At 53.6% G+C, this 19764-nt stretch overlaps 2 protein-coding genes across 4 annotated transcripts in view; one reads left to right on the forward strand and one right to left on the reverse strand.

Moving 5' to 3' along the window:
- Positions 1 to 19764, reverse strand: part of HUWE1 (HECT, UBA and WWE domain containing E3 ubiquitin protein ligase 1) — a 104441-nt gene that overhangs the window by 4212 nt on the left and 80465 nt on the right. Inside the window, exons 53-76 of the mRNA XM_069108268.1 lie at positions 19500 to 19668; positions 17338 to 17566; positions 15261 to 15439; positions 14632 to 14721; positions 14385 to 14527; positions 14032 to 14077; positions 11943 to 12218; positions 11101 to 11368; positions 10878 to 11011; positions 9764 to 9981; positions 8912 to 9200; positions 8681 to 8783; positions 6588 to 7134; positions 5633 to 6188; positions 5391 to 5509; positions 5150 to 5306; positions 4402 to 4534; positions 4002 to 4204; positions 3627 to 3754; positions 2805 to 2901; positions 2289 to 2444; positions 1946 to 2191; positions 1422 to 1539; positions 601 to 741 (exon numbers count right to left, since the gene is read on the reverse strand). Coding sequence (XP_068964369.1) covers positions 601 to 741; positions 1422 to 1539; positions 1946 to 2191; positions 2289 to 2444; positions 2805 to 2901; positions 3627 to 3754; positions 4002 to 4204; positions 4402 to 4534; positions 5150 to 5306; positions 5391 to 5509; positions 5633 to 6188; positions 6588 to 7134; positions 8681 to 8783; positions 8912 to 9200; positions 9764 to 9981; positions 10878 to 11011; positions 11101 to 11368; positions 11943 to 12218; positions 14032 to 14077; positions 14385 to 14527; positions 14632 to 14721; positions 15261 to 15439; positions 17338 to 17566; positions 19500 to 19668 — 4745 coding nt within the window. The remainder of the gene's footprint in view (positions 1 to 600; positions 742 to 1421; positions 1540 to 1945; positions 2192 to 2288; positions 2445 to 2804; positions 2902 to 3626; positions 3755 to 4001; positions 4205 to 4401; positions 4535 to 5149; positions 5307 to 5390; positions 5510 to 5632; positions 6189 to 6587; positions 7135 to 8680; positions 8784 to 8911; positions 9201 to 9763; positions 9982 to 10877; positions 11012 to 11100; positions 11369 to 11942; positions 12219 to 14031; positions 14078 to 14384; positions 14528 to 14631; positions 14722 to 15260; positions 15440 to 17337; positions 17567 to 19499; positions 19669 to 19764) is intronic.
- The window catches only part of TSR2 (TSR2 ribosome maturation factor), a 223090-nt gene that overhangs the window by 233 nt on the left and 203093 nt on the right, over positions 1 to 19764 (forward strand). The gene's annotated exons all lie outside the window — the stretch shown is intronic.

Here is a 19764-nt window from a genome sequence, read left to right on the forward strand (position 1 = left end):
ATTTGGTGTTGGAACTCTAAGAGACCTGGGAGATCATCCAGACAAATCCTTGTTTGGGAAGTGGGTAAACTGAGGGCCAGAAGTTGATGAAATTAACTAAGCTCACTGAGCCAGGATTCAAATTCAGGTCTTCTAAATCCCCTTCTAAATCTTGGCTGGCCAATAAAGCCTGATCTCTTACAGTGTGTGGTCAAAGTGAGGATAAAAGTGCTTTAAGGTGGGGGGTGGGGAGAAGAGATGCTGCTTGAACTCCCAAGTCAAATGAGACAATTCTGGTGGACACCTGCTCCTGACCCCTCAACAGTGCCCCGAAGATTCCCTGACTGTCTGCCTCTGGCCAAACCACAAGTGTGAGGTGATGATGCTTGATAAAGAAGCAGGTACAATACTGAATGTGGAGGTTGAGGCCTAAAACAGGAAGCTCATATCTGCTATTTGGAGTTGAGTAGGCCAGTAACCTGGCATTTGGGGGGTTCTCAAGATGGGGGACAATTTCAATTCAAGTGGTTCCTGCAGGATTCCCCCAAGTGTTGGACTTCAAGTATTGGTGAGGGAGCTGGCAGAATACATGTCCCCTCCCTGTTCAACTAGTGCCCTTACAATCGATTCTTCATTTCCTCCGGGGATTTTCGATGTAGCTCGCGGTAGGAGTCTTCAAACACGTGGTCACGGCGGACATGTACAGCCATGTCTTCCTTCCGGAGCCCCTCATCTAGACGCTCTAGCTCTTGGCGGAAATACCTGGGGAGCAGGGAGGAGGACGACCAAGTTTGGTCAGCGCAAGGGAACATGGGAGGAAAGGGGGTATGGGATGTCAAGGCTGGACTGAGGTAAGAAAGAGCAAACAAGCAGCTGGGGACTTAGGATTTAAGAATATATCCCAAGACCCAATCTGTCAGAGCATTAGAATATGCAGGCACCCCTGTAGCAGGCACTTACCATTGGTTCCCACATTTTCCTCAGGTGAGGCAACAGGCACTAAAGTTGGAATAAGTGTGAAGGGCTATGGCATGGAACCCTCCCCCACAGTAATGGGACCTAGACCTGCAGGCTCAGATCATGCCGATGTATACCCAGACAGAAAAGGGCAACGATGGACCCTATGAATTATCTACTTCAGGGCCAGGGTGGCCAGTAGGACTCAAGACACAAGAATTGACTATCCCAGACTGTGGCATTCTAGGGCTCATGCTATGTGACAAATACTAGAACTGGAATGAAGTCTAAGCAAGTGTCATCTGTTCCCCACCCCACTCCCCATACAGACTGGGAAACTGAAGTGTAGTGCCCTATTCTAGGGTCTGGGGCAAGACAGTGAAAAAGTGGGACATAAACATGTCCTATGTCCCCCTTCCACCTTCCAGGCAGGGAAGTACCTGGAGTGCTAGCAGTGCCCACACCTTCTATGCCACATCACATACTTGCGCTTAACGTCGAAGTCAAGCACGCGGATGTAGTCCACCAGAACAGCAAAGGGCCCGTCTGCGAGATGGGTGGTGGACTGGCGGAGGATCTGATTTAGCACAGTGCGGTGAGTCTCTGAGGCCGGGGGAGAAAGTGGACATCAGGCTGGGTGCTTGTGATCTGAGTCCTGTCTCTCCTAGCTCCAAGGACAGGCCCATGTACAGAGTCTGGCCAGGCTCCCAGCGATGGAGGTACATGCCCTTTGGCCAAGTCTGAGCTTAACCCCTTACTGGGTGACAGCCGTGTGTGAGAAGGCACGTTGTCCATCTTCCTTTTCCTCCCTCCCTCCTGTTGCCCTGCCCCCATTTAGCCTCCCAACTCCCAACTAAGGAAGAAATCGGCTCAACTTGGAGACATGAGATTCTGCTGTCTGAATCTTTAGGGCAACTCTGGGGCCACCCCAGGCCAGTATGATTAACTGGACTCCACTGGGCAGTCCCAAGGGTGGCGTAGGGAAGGACAGCTCTCCTCTCCCCCTCACCTGCAAACCGAAGAAACTTCTGTGTGTCTGGGGGCAGGCTGGAGGAAATGTGCATAGATGAAGGCTCTCGGGAGAAGAAGGGGTCCAGGGAGGAAGGGGTGGCAGGAGTCAAGGGGGCAGGGGACAGTGGTGGTGGTTCATCCTTGATGTGAGCTAGCTGGCTTTCCCGTGTGTCCCGAACAGGCGGCTTACTCTCCCGTTCAGTAGCATGGACCAGAAAGAAGGCTTCAACAGCGGGCTGCAGCACTGGGGAGGGAGAACAAGGGATGAGCAGAGCAGGTCACACTTGGGTCCAGTGAGGGAAGGAAGATGGGCCTGCTGCCCAGAGGCCCCAAGCGCTCACCTAGCACTGCATGCTGATCGTGGGATTCTTCAAGCTCCTTCAAACACTCGCCCAGCATGTCCCAGAGCTCGTCTAGACTCAGCTGCTCACTGAGCAAGGGCAGGTCAGGGGGTCTCTCTTCTTTCTCCTTCTCACTCTGTTGGCTTCCTTCAGAGCCTGACCAGGGGGAGGGAGAAGAAACCCATGAAGGCCAGAATGCCCTCCTGGTGGCCCAAGGGGCTGTGCTGCCAGGGTGGGCCTCTCTGACAGGGCACAACAAAGGTTCCCTGAGCACAGGGTCTTGTGGCCAACTACACAGATGGTTGTTTCTTGAGGGCTTTTTGGAGGCCAAGTCTCCTCCAAAGCAGTGGATACACAGACATGTACGGGCACACTTTTAAGGGGTAGGCCCTCCCAAAAGGAGAGGACAGCACAAGAGCCCTGCAGCCACTGCCACTTTAGCCTGGGACTAGGCTGCTCCCTACAGGTTCCAAGTCAGGTCTTCCCATCTCCCTGGGACAACAGCATGGTACTGACCAATGGACTGTGTATCTTGAGAAGCAGGGGAAGGCTGGTCCACATCCATGGGAGACTCATCCCTCCGGGAAGCAACCTCAGACTGGCTGGACTCCGCCTGGACAAAATGGGAGACAAGGCAAGTCAGAAGGAAGTCTGGGTCCCCGCTTGCTCAAGCAGGGGCCCTTCCCACAAATAGCAAAGAGGATGATGAGCCTTTGTTGCCCCTCCGTCAGGACACAGGACCTGATACAGTAGGATCAGAAGAGAAGCTAAAGGTGCCTTGGAAGGCTTCACTCACTCTCTCCTCCCCAGCACCATCGCATTTCCCTCCCCAGATTGCTCCTCCTAGGGAAAGGCTCGGTCTACATTGTGGTACAAGGCCTTCCTAGGCACAGGCTTCAAAGTCCTCTTCTCTTCTTTCTGGGCTGGGGGGCAGGGCCACTCAGGTGTTTGTATTGGAGCAAGGCGCCCAATCGTTTCGGTGCTCTCGGGAGCCAGGGCTGCAGCAGGGTGCATGCTCAAGTGGGCCAGGGCCCCAAGGGACGCTGTTCTGGGTGACCAAGGTGGCTTGGCTGCCTCCCCCCTCCTCCTCAGAACCCAGAAGAGATCTGAGGAAGGTTCAATCAGGCAGCTAAGGTGGTCAAAGCTGAGCCCAAACAGAGGAAGGAGAAAAACTAAGAAATGACTTAACCCCTGCTCCCTAGAAGCATTTGGACATCAAGCTCATAGACAAGCAGAGTGGGGAGGGGATGGAGATGGGGGGAGGGGAAGGAGAAACCCAGGCAGATAAGGAAAAAAAAAGAAAATTAACAAATGAGAGGCCCCAGGCATCACGCTAACCGTTGCTGCTTGCTGCTGTCTCCGCGCCCTTTGACCCTCACGTACCATTTGTATAATGGCATCAGCCTCAGCCTCCAGCTGCCGAACAGCTGCCTGGATGCTGCTAGCCGAGCCCAGGCTGGAGGTACCTGGGAATGGGGAGCAGAAGAAAGGTCATTCAGGATGCAGAAAGAGGACAGAGGCATCCCTGAGAAAGCCACATCAGCTGGTGACCCTAATTCCAAGGGCGATGAGGGAAGCCAGAAAGAGTTGAGTTCTCACCCCCTCCCCCTACATTCCCTTGGATGAGGAAATGTGATCAGGAACAACTGCTGGCTGGCATCCTGTGCCTCAGCTACAGACCTGGAGAGGGTGGCCCCTGGATGAGCAGCCTACCTAGTCTGCCTGGCTGCTTGGCCTTCTTGTTAGCTCTGCGCGTGTCATCTCGGAGCTGAATGATGACCTGCAACACTCGCAGGAAGAACTTCTGTGTGGACGTTTTTGACGTCAGCATGGACATGGACGGCAGCTGGAGCTCTCGGCCGCCAAGCGGGCGCTTCTGAGATGCCACGATAACCACATTCTCAGCTGTGTCAAACCTAGGGGGCCAGGCAGAGGGACGTTTGGCTGCAGCTCTGTGTGTGCACACATGTGTGTGTATATGATATAGAAAAAAGAGTGAAGGAGACAGAGGGAAGAGATACACAGAGGACAGAGAATGAGGGCAAGATAGACAGAGAGATGGGAGAATGGGGGGGGGCGGCGGCACGACAGGGGTGAGAGTCCATCGGCCCACCTGCTCTGCATCTTCCCTTTCAGGCGGGTGGCCTGGGGCTGCTCTTCGGGCAGCCCGTCTGGTGACAGGATTTCACACTGGGCTTGCCGCTGCTGTTCCAAATTGTATTCTCGCAGCTCAGCCAGGAGGGTCCCTAAGGGGAGCAGAAGCAGCAAAGGGTAGTCAGAGGCAGCTCTGGGGGAAATTTATCTGGCAGTCCTGCTGAGGTCAAGATAGCAGGGGTGCAGCTGCTCCCTGGGTTCCTTCACAGCCTTCCTCAGGTTCCCACACCTATCATCCAATCCCCAGAGAAGACAAAAGGGGCCAAGTGGGCCTGAAGGTGGCTTCTTTTTCTTGCTGGGATCCCTAGCAGCGGCTAGGAAGGAGGTAGAGATTACAGAACCAAAAGCCATCCCCTCACCTCCCCAATATGGCTCTTTTCCCTCGACCTCAGAGTGGGAGAGTTGGACTGAATACTCTCTAAGGGCCCGGTTTGCAGCCTGCTGGAGCTGCAGATGGTACAGCCCTGTGTTTTCCTGCAATTCTCTGGTGGAGCTGGGAAGAGAAGTCAGGTGCCCTGGACTGCCTTTTCACAAGGCCTGGGGAAGTGGTGGGGAGTCACTTGAATGTCTTTACTCTGCAAACTTTAGTTTTAGGTGAGATATTGTCCAGGAGCCCAAGGGGGCACTTTTGAAGGCCCTGGAAGGCTATGCTGCTGAGGATGGCCCCCCTTGCCCTGAGCCAGGTTCAGGGTCTCCTACCCTCTTACCAATCTGTTTGCACAGGGTGTAACCCAGATGCCTGGCTCCATTTAACAGTAGCTTAAGAACAGTGTCTCGGGTCGCTGGGTCACCCCTGGAAAGCTGTAGCAAAACATTGGCTGCATCTTCCAGGCCTTCTTCTGAACACGAGTGTGAGGTTAGCACCTAGGGGGAGAGGAAGTGTGTGGGACCGGTGAAGCTACCCAGCCTGAGCCATGCGCACGTTCCCCTTCCTGGTCCACACCTCACCTCCACAGAGAGCTGGAGCTGATTCTCTGTTAGGCCCGATGCTGCCATCTTGCTCTCTATACTGCTCCCACTGCCTCCCTCACCAGCCTTCGATGGGGATTTGCTGCTCTTAACAGTGGCTTTAAAGGAATAGCGATGACAGGGATGAGTGCCAGGCAAAAAGAAGAATGATAGGCGAACTTGGTGGGACAAGGATAGGCACTGCCCAACTGGGAATGCTAGGGCTCAGCCCCCCAACTTACTTGTAACAACAGTCTGGGTAGCTGCCGTGGTAGCAGTGACTGAGGCTCCAGATGGGGTGGGGCTGGGAGGGAGGGGGCCTGGGGTGGCAACTCCAGCATTGGTAGAGGTGGCACTTGCTGAGGAGGCCGTGGTGGTAGAAGGAGTGCCGGTACTGCTGCCTGGGTTAGCCGCCGTCTCGGGGGCTTTGTTCTCGGGCAGTGCAATGGAGATGAGGGACAAGAGGCGGAGGAGTTTCTCGGTGAGGAGGGAGCTCCTGCGGATGACTGGATGAGACAGCATATTCATGAGCTGCCCTAGGGGAGAGGCTTCGAGGCTGTACAGAGAGCTCTCTCCCTCACTGCCCACATTGACAGGCACCGACTTGACAGAGTTTTTGCCTTTGCGGCTGACGTTCATGTTGTCCAGTTTGACTAACAAGTCCCAGAAGTCAGTGGAGATGCTGCCACTGGTGGACTGGCTGGGACAGGGGCTACAGGCCTGTTTGTTGCTCCTCTCCCGATCGCTCTCACAATTTGTCTCTTTGGTCCGCTGCTGTGTGAAATGACTGGGGAAGACCTGTGGGGAAGCAGGGATAGGTGGGTGGCAGCATTCAAAGTCAGAATCATGCCTGCTTTCCCTCAGACAGGGGGCTGTGAGTGGGCCACACTGTCAGGCTGATGAACGGGAGACCAGGTCCACAAAACAACACCCCCCCACCACCCAGTGACCTTGGACAATCTATGACACATGATTGCAAAGAGCCATCCTGAGGCTGGTCCTTGGCCACTAACCTCGAGATGTCAAGTGACAAAGTCAGGCTCTATGACTCATAAAGTTTCCCTGGTAACACATTTCTCAATGATCAATTCCTGCCCCACCTCCTCTTTGGGCTCCTAGCATGCAGGGCCTTAGACCAGAGGACTCAGTCACCTGCCTTGCTCTGGGTACGAGGCCCCATACTAGGCCAGGCCTCACCTTGGCTAACTGGATGAGTGTATCCAGGACATGCCTACACACCACGGGAGCAGCCTGAGGGTGAATGTGGACTGTGGAGCCACAGCCAGCATGCTTCTCGGTGTGCTTGCGGCCTGCTGCCCGCTGGATCTGGAATATGTTAGTCCGGCAGCCCAGGGCTGCGTCCATGGACACAGAGAGCCAGGAGAGCTGACTAGAGCTCTTGGACTCCATCTTGTGCAGCAGATCCAGTGGCCGGCTGTCATGGCTGCCTGAAGAGCAGCCCTTGGCTGCCTTCTTGCCCTTTTCCTCGGTGGCAGCTGCCTTGGGGGTCTCAATGCACAGCTCGCTTTCGCTACTTCGTTGCAGAATGGACAGCAGACTGCGGATAACCCAATGGCGGGTCTGGCCATGGTAGCAGAGGTTGCGCAGCACGCGATGGAGGCGGCTTGTGTTCAGCTTGGGCTCATCCACAAAGAGGAGGACTAAGAGGCACGACAAGGCTTCGTGGTCGAGAAGAAGGCGGCCCCGGAGCCGCAGGAGACTGTCCACATTGCTGCCCGAAGGCCTGCAAGACAGAGTTTTGTTACTATTACACCCTGTCAACTGCTCCTGGTCCGCCTTGCAACAAGCGAGCTCAGCAGAACACTCAGCTCAGACAAACTGGGCATGGAGTCTGCAAGGTGAGAGGGGTCTATACCCTGCAAGGCAGCACCACCAAAGCTGGCCTAGGGAACTTCCTAGGGCCCACACACACCCCACAATCTGCCCATTCTAGTGTTGAGGGCAAGCCTATTTCTCCTTTCTCCAAGCCCCTGGCTGGGGGCTTGCTATCATTTCAAAGGGCCAGGTCCTACATCACTGTCAAAGCCCCTGACCTCCATGTAGACCATTTAAGTCAAAATGCCCCTGGGAGACAAAGCAGCCAGGGGCAAGTGGCCCTGAGGGACTTGTCTCCTGAGGCCCTTGCCCCTTCCTGGATCTTCGGTCCAGTAAAATGGGGTTGGGGTGGAACAAGCGTCTATGCTGCCCTCAACCTGAGCTTTTAGCTTTTTTCTCTAGAAAAAAGAGAAAGGAAGAGACATCTCCTGATCAGGGAACAAAGGAGGGGCACATACAGAACTACAGATGTGAGGGATTCATGGGCAGCCCCTCCCAGTTCCAGGGTTGTGCATATGAGACTCATGGCTTCTATCTCAGAAATACCATCTGTAACTACTGAGGAAACAGAGCCCCAAAAGGTGTCTGTCTCTTTTAAAGTTTTTTCCACTGGCAATGGATTATAGAGGCCCCTCTCTATGGAAGGCCTGCTGGGGTTGGGGGCAGAGTGGTGCCACTCACTACCTCAAAGGCTGTTCCATCTTACTCTTCTGCTGTTGATCTGAGTAGAACGGTTTTCAGCAAATGATTGGTTGGGTCTTCACTCCAACAAGAAGTAAACTTAGGATCCCAGGGTTTAGGGTCAGGAGAGTCTTCAGGCATCATATCATTCAGTACGTGCCTAACTATTTGTGGGTGGTTTTCGGGCCACACAAATCAGAGGCATGTGAGGGGAGGCCATGGCCTGAGGTCCCTTTATCACAGCTGACTTGGCCTTGTCTGGAAGACAAGACCTCAGGCCAGATGTCTTTTCTCTTTGGAAATCTGGTCTAACTCTAAGCAATGATCATGTGCCATGGTTTTGGTCCCCTGCTTCTGCTCTTCTGGTGCCCTAGCTAGATAAGGTTGGCCAGGGTCTCGTCCTTGCAGAACTTAGGGAGGCCAGACGAGTTTTAGATACAGATGAAATGAACAAGCTCCAAGATCCTGCCCTCACAGGGAGCTGGGCCAAGTGTTGGTGAGGAAATCTAGCCGAGCGCCCTCACTGAAGCTCCCCTTCAGAGGGTAACATGGTTGTTTTGGGATGCCCTGCACTGGAAACTAGATGTGGACCCAAGCTACAGGCCCACCACTTTATACCCTCAGCAAATCTCTTTCCTATTTGGAGAAAGCCATGACAAGCAGCTAAAGGTTGGTTAGTTGTTGCAGGCCCAAACGTGAGGGAGAGGCTATGCTGTTACTGTACCCAGAGGCAAGTTGGCATTGAGAAAACAGGGTCCCAGGGAGGCACATACCTGGTGTGGCTACTGCTCCCACTCATCTGGAAAGTACCGCCCCTCTGGACTGCCAGGCGCGTATACTGGACTCCACGGTTGCCACTCAGGCGACTTGTGAAGGCTGCCAAGCACAGAAAGGAGGTTAGAGGAAAAAGAGGGAGGCCAGACCTGCAATTGTACCCCAGGGATCTAGAGGAAATCAGGAGATAGCCCCACAGGCGCGTACCCTGACCCTACTCCACCATGTACCTGGGCTCCGGAGGATGGCAGACAGGGCTGATGTGCTGCTGTGTCCAAAAAGCCTCTCATGCATCAGTTGTCTCTGCCGGGCTTCCTGCTCTCTCCGGAGGGCTTGGGCCTCTGCAGCGATGTCAGGAGGCATCACTGCCAGCACACTATCCTCCATGTCCTCCAGCACACTTCGGCGTAGGTCTGATGGCAGAGTTTGGATGAAGGTCACAGGGTCCATTGGGGTGTCTGAACTGGCATTCTGGGCCAGTTCTCGTCTCTGCTGCTCAGCACGCTGCTGGGCAAGGACCTGAAGCACAGAGAGAAAATAAGGCTGAAGAGACCAGCACTTACCATGATCTTCTCACTTGAGGAAGGTGGGTGGACCCCAAGGTGCTCAGGAGAAAGGCAAAGGCAAAAGGCCACCAAGCTGTCCAGCTGCCTGACTCTTAGAGAGAGGATGCTGAGAGGCAGAGAAAAGGAAAGGATTTGGCCCCCAGGTCTGCCATGAACAAGTTCAAGGAACCTCAGCTGCTCCAGGAGCCACCAAGCCCCTGGCCCCCAGTAAGAAGCAATGCATAGCTGGCATCCAAGAAGCTGGGAAGGCTTGACTGGCCAGGGCAAAGAGGAAGTGAATTATAGCACAGGCCAGCCAGTTGGCCTGGGGCTGTGGATCAAGCCACCTTTTTTCCCTGGCATCCCCACAGCTGTTTTTGCCCAAGCAGAAAGTAAGCTCACAGGGCTGGTGCTGTAGCTCTGCACAAAGTAGGCACTGCATTCGTGTTAAATCAACTGAATGGGAGGGAGGAAGCATGCAGGAATCCCCCCCCCCCCCCCCAAGAATCCAGGAAAGAAGATGTACCCCCCTCATACCTCCTCTTGAATGGCAGGGGGCAGGGCTGCAAGAAACTCAGGGCTCACTTCAGTCACACCAGGGTTCCCCACCACAGGGGGAGGAGTTGGGGTAGTGGCAGCAGGGGCGACTCGGGCAGGAGGCCGGATGCCCAGCTGGTTTTGTAAGACCTCTCTGCGGATATCATCAGGCAGAGCAGCCAGAAAGGAGGGATCCACCCCTTCAGGAAGACTGATACCTAAGGGAAGCAATACAAGACTGTTAGCTCCCCAGTGGTAACCAAGAAACCCCCTAGAGAAAAGCAGCCCAAATATGTAGAACCCGCCCCATGGATCCCAGGGCATGCAGGGGGGTATCTGCCATGTGGCTTAGACTCAGACAAGGAGCGATTGATCAAAACCACCCATAGTTCCACACAGACGTTGTCCCAAACCCTCCTGGGCTGATAGACTGCCGGCACTTCAGTCCAAATATAGACCAGTTGGGCCTCTTCCTGTCCAAACTCCTTTCCTTTAAAGTCAGGGCCTTCTGGTGAACTTTCCCAGGCCCCAGAAAATCTGAGTTCCAAAAAAACACAGAGAGCATCGAATCTCTCCATGCAAAGAGGGACCCTTGGCTGCAGCTGCTCACAACCTTCCTGCCAAGACACTGATGCCTACTGTGCTGAGGCCTGCCCTGCTGAAAGCTAACAGCAACGCTCTCTCTCTTTAAGCATCAACTCACATTCATTTAACCTTGTGACTATGGTCATCAACCTCACTTTAGAGACGAGGAACTCCAAACACTGGCCATCTCCCCAAAGTCACCCAACCAAGCAGCCACTAAAGTCATTGGGCTGAGATTTGACCTCAGGTCTTCAGACTCAGAAGCTAAATGCCTTTTCCCCACTCTCTCACTGCTCATCTCTATAATACTTGTGACTTAGTTTCCTTAACCTGTCAGGAACAACAATGGACAGTGCCTGAGCACATCCTCCGCCAGGGACGCTGGGAAGAGCTGGTCTGTGTAGGGACCTAGGGTCACGGCCACTGAAGTTTCCCTGGGAATACCTGCACCCACAAGGCCTATGTGCCTCCTCCCCCAATGGGGTGGCCTCAACACAAACCAGGTCACCCTCCCTGTCCTGAGTCTCACCAGCCAGAGGGTCTTCTTCTTCACTACTCGTTGAGGGCAGTGGCTCTTCCAGGAGGCCCCTGGAGTCTGCTCCGGAAATGGCCACAGCAGAATCTCGGGTGGAGGAACTTTCCGAAGATGAGCCAGGGGGAGAGCTAGGCAAACAAGAGGGGAGGAAAGGTCACTGAGTGTCAAAGGAGGAATGTGCCTTGTGAAATGAGGAGGCTGGGTTCCCAAAGCATACCTGTCCTCAGCCTGCTGTGGGGACTCTTCCGGGGACTCTCCCGGCCCATCATTGTTGCCTTGTGTTTCTGGTGCAGCCTGGGGCGGATCTCCAGGAGTGCTGGGAGCCGGCCCTGGAGCTTCCACACCGCTGGCTACAGTAGTATCCCCAACACCCTCCTCAAGGTTACAGGATGCCAGGCTGCTGGTGTCCATAGGGGAGCCCTCCAGCTGGCTGCTCACAGCCGTTAGTGCATCTGAGTCCTCAGCCCTTTCTGGAGACAAGGATGCTGTGGAGAAATCAGGAGGAGAGAAATTAATGTCCCCGCCCCCACTGGCAGTGAGATCAGAGCAGCAACAAGAGGGCAACAGATGCCAGCAATTGACCATAATCCTCACAACTGACTGTGACGGCCTCTTTCCTCCAATTAAGAGGAGGCTTTCTCCTTTGTACCCGTGTCACACTCCCCATCCCCTGCTCCCTCTCCTAGCCACCCTTCCAAGGCAATCTCTTGCTTTCCTAACTACTGGATCCCATCAGCCTTGTCTGTGCTCATGGTGTGCCCTCCACACAGGCCCAGAAACTAGGCAGAGGAGACTTTTTTTTTTTTGGGGGGGGGGGGGGGCATTTGTCCTTTTCCCCTCTCCCCTTAGGCTCCTGGGGGGAGGGGGGGAATGCAGGAAAGCACCCACCAACTTTGCCTCAAAGCAGCTAGGTTTAGTCTGAGGGTCTTGATTCAAATTTGGGACAAGATAGGGGCCCTGGAAGATGAGAGACTGAGCCTAGATGCTTTGTAGGATCCCAAGCCCCAACAATGGCCCCTAACAAGTCCCTGTGACTGGCACCTTCTGCTTTCCGCTTACTTATTGTGGGGGCTGGGGAAAACTCCATTTGTGTGGCTTCTGCTTCGCCACTGGCTCGCCCAGCACTCAAATCTTCATGCTCTGTGGGCATCAGGGGCTGGGTGGCAGCCTCTGTGGCTGGTGCTGGGCCAGGGAGCTCCTGGTCAAGGTTGCTTGTGGCTGTTGGGGGTGGCTGCTGAGAGGTTTCCAAAGTGACAAGGGTCTGCTTGGGCCTGCTAGAAGTGCCTTCAGCTGAAGATAGGGTCGTTGGATAGCCGTCAGATCCAGTAGTCTGATCTTTTCGGAAAAAGTAGGGAGTGGGTGTTAAAGCCAGTGATCACCCGCAGCCTGGTAAGGAGTGGGTCAGATCTCAGCAGGCAAGGGGGAGGTGCTGGGGCTGCCCTGGGGTCAGCAAGCCCAGGACAACTGCTCCACTTTTGGTTGGGATGGGGAAACAGTGCCCACTCGGGGCAGGGCCTGGAGAAGCAGGCAGGGACGGAAGGCCGCCTCCCTGCAGCTACTCCATTCCTAGCTGCCTCCCAGGGCTCTTAGCTCACAGCAGGAACACTGCCATTGTTTCCTGGGCCAGTAACTGTGGCAAGGAAACACTGCAGCGTGTCCTCCCGTCAGACTCAGGAGGGAGAATGTATCATGTTTACTGGTAGCAGTGCCTATGGAACTCAGCCTCAGGGTAAGAAGGGAGCACACAGCCAGGAAAGGAGGAAGGTGGATAAGGGGCCAAAACAATACCAATCCCCAAAGAATACAATTTACTACCTCGTGATCCTTCTGGAGACCTGATTCCTCTTACTATAGAATAGGAGGAGGGAGGAGTGGTAGAGACAGAGGGAGAGAAAGGAGAGAGTGAGAAACAGAGACAGAGAGGGGTGGGGGGGAAGAGATACAGAGACAGGGAGAGAAAGGAGAGAGAAACAGAGAGGGAAAAAGGAGAGAGCAAGAGAGAAAGAGAGGGAAGAAGTAGAGAGCAAGAAAGGGGGGGAAGAGAAACAGGGGGGAGAGAGAGATACAGAGACAGAGGGAGAGAAAGGAAAGAGTGAGAGAGGGAAAAAGGAGAGTGAGAAAGAGAAAAAGGAGAGAGCCAGAAAGAGGGAGAGGAGCAAGAAAAAAGGAGAGGGAAGAAGTAGAGAGCGAGAAACAGAGACGGGGGAGAGAGATACAGAGAGAGGGGAATAAGATGAGGTAGAAAGGGAGAGAAACAGAGACAGAGAGGGAGAGAGAAAGTGAGAGTGTGAATGAGCATATTTATGCACACAAGTCTCAGAAGCAACAAGAGCCAGTTCCAAAGGTGCTTCACATACCTACCAGCTGTGACCCTGGGGGCAGCTTTCGGACTACTGTCTCAGATCTACCTTGGCTCTGAGTAAGCTCACTACATAAATAAAATCCCACTAACTCTAAGCCTAACTCCCCCTGTCCCCAGATGGTAAATTGGGATCCCAAAGACCTGGGTTCAAAGCCTGGATAGACCCTAATTCCAATCCAAGTAGGCAGCTAGGTGGTAGCACAGTGGATAGGCAGCTGGGCCTAGTCAGAAAAGACTCGTGGTTCCAATCTGGTTGCGGACACTTAAGAAGCTATGACAGGCAAGGCAAATCAATTCATGGTGGCCTGCCTCAGTTTCCTTAATTGTAACATGGGGATAATAACAGCATTGGCCTCCCAAATGTCAATGTCATCATCATCCCCCACCCCCACACCCCCAGGGGGCCAATCGACTGCAAGTGAGCAGATGGTGAAGGGGCCCCTCCAAGTGCCATCTAAGTTGGCCGGGCCACCAGAGGCCTGGAAGCCCCAAGTCCCTTCCCACCTTGGCAGAAGGTGGCCTGTAGTTAGCCTCATGCCAAGAGAGGCCGGATGTGAGCAGCACCTCTGCATGGCTGGTGAGAGTGGAGCCCCGTGAGAAAGACAGTAGACTGTATAGTTATCTCCGAGATCGGGTGTGACCCTAAAACTATACAATCTACTACCTCATCCCGCAGAGCACAGTGATTCCTCCTTGAGATTCAGCCCACCTAACAGAGAAAAGGGCATTAAAGAGCCAAGAGTGAGGGCAACATTGGGGAAGCCAAGGGCAGGAGGGGCCAATTACCTGAGGCATTCTGTTGGACAGAAGTATCTGTTTTGGATGCAACGTCCTGTGGAGGGAAGCAGAAGAACAACGTGGGACTGAGCCCGCTGCCAGGAGCTTGCTGAGGCATGGTTTTCTGCCTCAAGACTGGCCTTGGCAGCAGAGCCTGAGGATGGCTGATGGGCAACTGCCTGGGTTTATGTGGACTCTACTCCCAAACTCTACCCCACTAGACAGCAGAGAGGCCCTGGCCCCCTGCAACTTCCACTGGTGAGTAAGGGTTGTGGTCCAGAAATGTGGTTATGAGATGGGGGACCAAGTCCCTCCCTGTCCTGCCCCCCCCCCCCGCCCCAGCTCTGACCATGCCTATTGACCTGTGTGCTCTGCTCCTTATTCTCTTTCTCTTCCTTCCCCTTGGACTCTCCATCGGCCAGCTGCTGCCTCCGTTTCTCTCGCCTCTCCTCCAGCTCCTCGTCCCTAAGGGACTCCAGGTGATTGAGGACAGGCACCTTCACCACTGTGGAGAGGAGATGGCCGGCAGAACAAGGCCATAGACTGGGTTAGACATGAGGTGGCTTGGCTGAGGGAAGCAAGAGCCAAGTGGTCCTGGCCCCAACTCACCAGACACACAGTCGTGCACACTCTCAGCATCAAGCACTTTGCATTCCTCTGTCCAGCGAGTCAGGGCTGTGGGGATGCTTGAAAGGGTCCCTGTGGCAGGAAGCAAGGGAGGGATTGGCATCTGCTACAGGTGCTGGTCCCACTGTCCACCCCCTTCTCCCTGCCTAGCTCTCAAGTTCAGCAGCGACTGTTACCCCCAGTAGGTACTAGGGGCAAATGGAGGCAAGTTAAACAATGACAGGGTCACAGACAGAGCCAGAACTAAGGCCAACCACAATTACCCTAATTTTACAATTTAATGGGAATGATGCATCCAAGACCTTACATGCCATAAGCAACAGCAGGGCTGGGATATGGACCCAGGGGCTCCTTCCAATGCACTGCCCCAGGCTCGAGGATCGAAGAAGTGGTAGCCTGAGAAGGCCTGTGGGCCCCAGGTCTCTCAAAGGCCAACAAGGAGCAAGTGAGTGTGGAAGATGGGGAGCAAGACCAGGGGGATGAATGCGGAAGATGAGGCTTCCCTAGTAGCCGAGAGAGCTCATTCTGAGGAATTTTCTCCATCCACCCTCCCAGAGATTATCATTCCCTATTCTTTTCCTGAGTCAGTATCAGGAGCTGGGCCAACATACCTGCCTGGCTGGTAGCTGTGCTCTGGTCATGGAAGAAGTCGTCAAGCAGCTCATCATCAGAGCGGGCAATGATGTGCACATCATCATTGCCCACCAGCAGGCGGGCCCGGCCACGACTCTGGAGGGGCAGGCTGCTGCTCAGCTGGAGGATATCGGCTGCAGCAGAAGGACCCAGCAATCTGCACAGAAGGAGAGGGTGGTAATGTGGCATTCCTGCTGAAGCATGTGGAGGAAAGGCCAAGTGCCTTGACCTGGCACTTGAGGAGTTCTCCCCCCACCCCCCATGCCTCAAGCTTTTTTTCCAGTGACTTCTCAGAAAGAACCTGGCAAGTGTTGGGAGCCCCAGGTCCGTTCAGTCACACAGCCTGCCTCCACCTTGTGCTCAGACCTTCCCAGCCTGCACCGACAGCCAGCTTCTACTGGGTTTTGGAATAGTGACATCTCAAGAGAATGAAGGGATTCAGAGAAGTCATTCAGCCTCACTGTTACTGGATAGGCCTGAAGGGCCACCTGACTACAAGACCAGAAGCGCTCCACATGGTAGGTCACAGCTGAGCACAAAGCACGCCACTTCCCTGCCCTACACCGCAGCCCTTTTGTATCCCAATCACAAACATCAAGTGTTTCTCTGGGCTAAAGAATCTGATTTCTCATAAAACAAGATCTGGATGACATGTGTTTCCAGGCCTCTTCTCATGCTAGGTAAGCAGCCCAAGGTTCCCAGATAGGATTTGACTGGGGCAGAGAACGTGGTCTTTTTCATGGAGCCTATAAAAGCTGCTCCAACCAATTTTCTCCATACCCAAAGGTTTTCACCATCCCTCCCTTCCTGATATGGTGCATCCTTGTCGGCCATGAACTCCCACCCTCAATTCATTAAAGAAAAACAAACGAGCAGAATCAAGGAGAAGCAATATTCCACAGAAAACACATGTGGCAAAAAGCAGAGAAAAGCATTCAGGTAAACCAGCAGGGATGAGAATAAATCGTCACCATCAGCAGCATCCTGCCACACTGCTAATAAGCTGCAGGAAGAGAGCAAGCAGACGTCATTTGGGCTCACCCTGGCAGCTTGTCTACTACCACAGCAACTGTCATATCTCCCAAGCCTGCTCTACCTGCCTTGGTTCAGCAAATTTTCCTCCCTTGAGACCTTTGTGGGGTCCCAGGCAATTCTCAGACAACCCACCGTCCTCAACTCTGCCTCCTGGACAGGCTTTTGTCCAAGCCTCTCTCAATCTGCAGGCAGCTTTGTCCCACGGGCCTGCTGGGGCCTATCGAGCTAAGCAGGCTGGCCGTACTGTTACACACAGGCCAAGGCTCAGCTCAGGGGAGATCCCTGGGTACTCCACTGGAGACATTCCAGGCTAACAGAGTCACTTAACCAGCTTACCTGTTAAACCCCTGGAGATAGCTAAGTGATACAGTGGATAGATTGCCAGGCCCGGAGTCAGGAAGACCTGAGTTCAAATGTGACTTCAGATACCTCCTAGCTGTATGATCCTGGGCAAGTAACATAACACTGTTTGTTTCCCCAGCTGTCAAAAGGCAAACCACTCCAGTATCTTTGTCAAGAAAACACCAAGACACACCAACAAACAATCTCTATTTTCCTATAGCATGAGAAATTAATCTGCCAAAAAAAAAAGAGGTCGAGGCAACTGGGGCCAGAATGGATGCTGCCAGCCCATGTTCTCCAAGCTCACAGAATGGACACTGGAAGCGGGTCCAGAGCTTGGTCAGAAATACACAAATTCCAGTGTGTAAACTCTTCTCTGGCCTCCCTCCCTCGTGGCCCCAGCGAGGTAAGTGGAGGCCACAGGGGCCAACCTCTATGACAGCAATCCTGCCTTGGACACAGTGGCCAGGTCACTTCAGCTCTTGTTCCTCTAGGCTGCCCAGGGAGACACTAAATTACTGGGAAGGCAAAGGTGGTTGGGGTTTCCCAGCTTGGGAGGGGTTCTCTACCAATGAAGTGCCAGTCTGAGCCCCTCCCCTTCCACACCCAGCAGAGCAAGCTTGTACCTCAAGCAGGCATGGCCTAGAGGAAAGAACAGGGACTTCCTAGTCAACTCACCTCTGCAGTATGAGGGGAGGGTTGGGCTGCCGATTCCCAGGGTAATGCACGTGGATCGTGTGCCCTGTGTTGGCTGTCAGCTGCCTCAGTGTCCTCTGGCTGCGGCCCATGCCCTGGGTGAGGCGGGTGGTAGAGGAACCACTGCCCAGGGTAAGGGAGCTGTGGTCTGCATGTCGTACCATTAATGGATGGGTAGTGGGGATGTTCCCAGGGGATGGAGGGATATCTGCTATAAAGAAAATATGTGAGGTGTCAGGGCAGACAAAGCACATTCCTAAGTCACCTGCTGTCTCCTGGGCCCTGCTTAACCCAGAGGCTGCATCAGAAAGGCTGGGGCACTGGTGGCCTGAAAATCTGGGGTCACAGACAGTCAGAACCTAAGTCTACAGATGAGGGAACTGACTTGGGTGCAGACCTGAGGGAAACGAACAGGCACGAGCCCCAGCCGCCACAACACTGCTCCCCCTCTAAATTCCTTTCCAGCCCATCTCCAGTAGCTGGGGCCAGTCCAAGCCATGTTTCTGTACATTCAAACATCTCTAAGAAACACTGGATAGGACACCGCCCCCCCCCCCCACTACCCTCCAGCTGCTGACCTTTGACTTTGACCTACACTCAGCACCTCTATTTACTCTTTCTCCTGTCTTCTAAGCCTTTGCTGTGTGGCTGCCTGACTCCTCATCCCACTGAACCTTCTGTTCTGAAAGTCACCAAGAAACTTTCCAGTGCCATAAAATGGGGGGGGGGGGGGGGGAAGGGAGGAGGGGCACAGCACACTTCCACTCTCATTCTTCATGGCCTGGATCACCTGGCCAACTGCCCCTAAAATGACCCCTCATGGTGACTGTTCCCTAAGGCTCTCTTCCTAGGCCACAACTCTCCTGTCTACATTTGCTGTTGGAGATCTCACCAGCACTCGTGGGTTTAAGTATTGTTTCTCCATAGATAACATGTGGAGCTACAGAGACTCAGACCCAGTCTTACTCCTGAGCTTCAGGCCCCATTGCCAACTGCCTATCAGATACTTCCTAAACTAGATGTTCCTGTGACATCAACAACTCATCTTTTTCCCCAAAGGCACACCATTCTGAAACTGTCCCTCCCACTTTCCTAGCTAGAAACCTTACTTTGAGACTCTTCCTTCCCCCATATACCCAGCCAGTTCTGATTCCAAAGCACGTTTCCCATAGATTCAAGTCTGTGGTCCTCTCATTGTCCCTGTGCTGGGCCATACTGCTACCAGCTCCCTTCATTCCAGCACAAATCTGACCACTTCACTCCTGCCAAAGTGTTTTCAGCATATAGTACAGAGTAGAAGCTTCCTTTGACAAGCAGTTCTGGGCCTAGCTTTGATGCCTCCCCACACAGGGTTAGGCTTAGCTCCCTTCCCTGTACTCTCTGAACTCAGCTGAGAGGTCTGGTCTGTGCCACCAGAATGTGTTCCTGTCCTCCCCCGTCCTCTCAAGCTATGCTTTAACAAAACTCATGTGATTTACTCTCAATCTGGCCTTGCACCAAAGGCCTCTGTAGGGCTCCTCTCCTTATAAGGGGGTTACTTAATTTCTTGTCTTTGTAGCCCTACATCTAGTTCAGGCCTGGCCCATAGAGGGCTCAGAAGAATTTGATGATTAGGAATTTTCTAACCACCTTAACTTCTGCCCCACCAAATTCTTTTTCTGCACCCTTGGAGAAGGCCCAAACCTTCCCTTGTCACACTTTTTTGGGGGTGTATAGTGGTGTTCAAGGTTGCCCTAACTCCCCTTCTAACATACAGTTGGACTTGCCTTTTAAATATGATGGGTAAGACCTAACATTTAGGCAAAAGGCAGCATCACACCTCTTCTGGAGTTTAACCACATGGGCACAGGTCTCATGGCCAAGAGGCTTTCTCTCTCAAAACCAAAACTAAGATGTCTTGGTTAAATTGTAAGTTGGCTTTCTCATCAAAGTCTGCAATGGCCAAGCTGCCCAAGGAAGAGGAAACAGATGTGTTCACCAGCCCCCCACCTTAGTGTTCTTTGGTACACTGAGGCTGATGCCTAACCCAGGGAGGACAAGTCCACCCACAGCCTCAGGCAAACAGCAGTTGGAATCGGGAGTGATCCCTTCAAACAAAGGCAGGGCTTCCTGGCCCCCTCTGGGGGTGCTGCTGTGGGTCTTACTGGCACTGGAGAACATGTTGTCAAATTCAATGATGAGGTCATCCTCTCGATCGAAGCGCTCGAAGCGGACCAAAGGAGACGCGTTCATGTCGGGGTAATCCTCATCCAGCTCCATTTCTGAGCCGTCATCATCGTCATCTTCATCTCCCTCTTCTCCTTCCTCATCATCCTAAGGAAGGAGACAGATGTTGCCAGTGCGTATAAGATGCTCAGAAGAGGGAAGATGATCATCTGGACACTGTCCTGGGGGAACTGGTACAACAGA

Source organism: Petaurus breviceps, unplaced genomic scaffold (assembly GCF_028583685.1).
Source record: "Petaurus breviceps papuanus isolate PSGF00001 unplaced genomic scaffold, PetGlider_PUasm1.0 90333, whole genome shotgun sequence".
Lineage (NCBI taxonomy): Eukaryota > Metazoa > Chordata > Mammalia > Diprotodontia > Petauridae > Petaurus > Petaurus breviceps.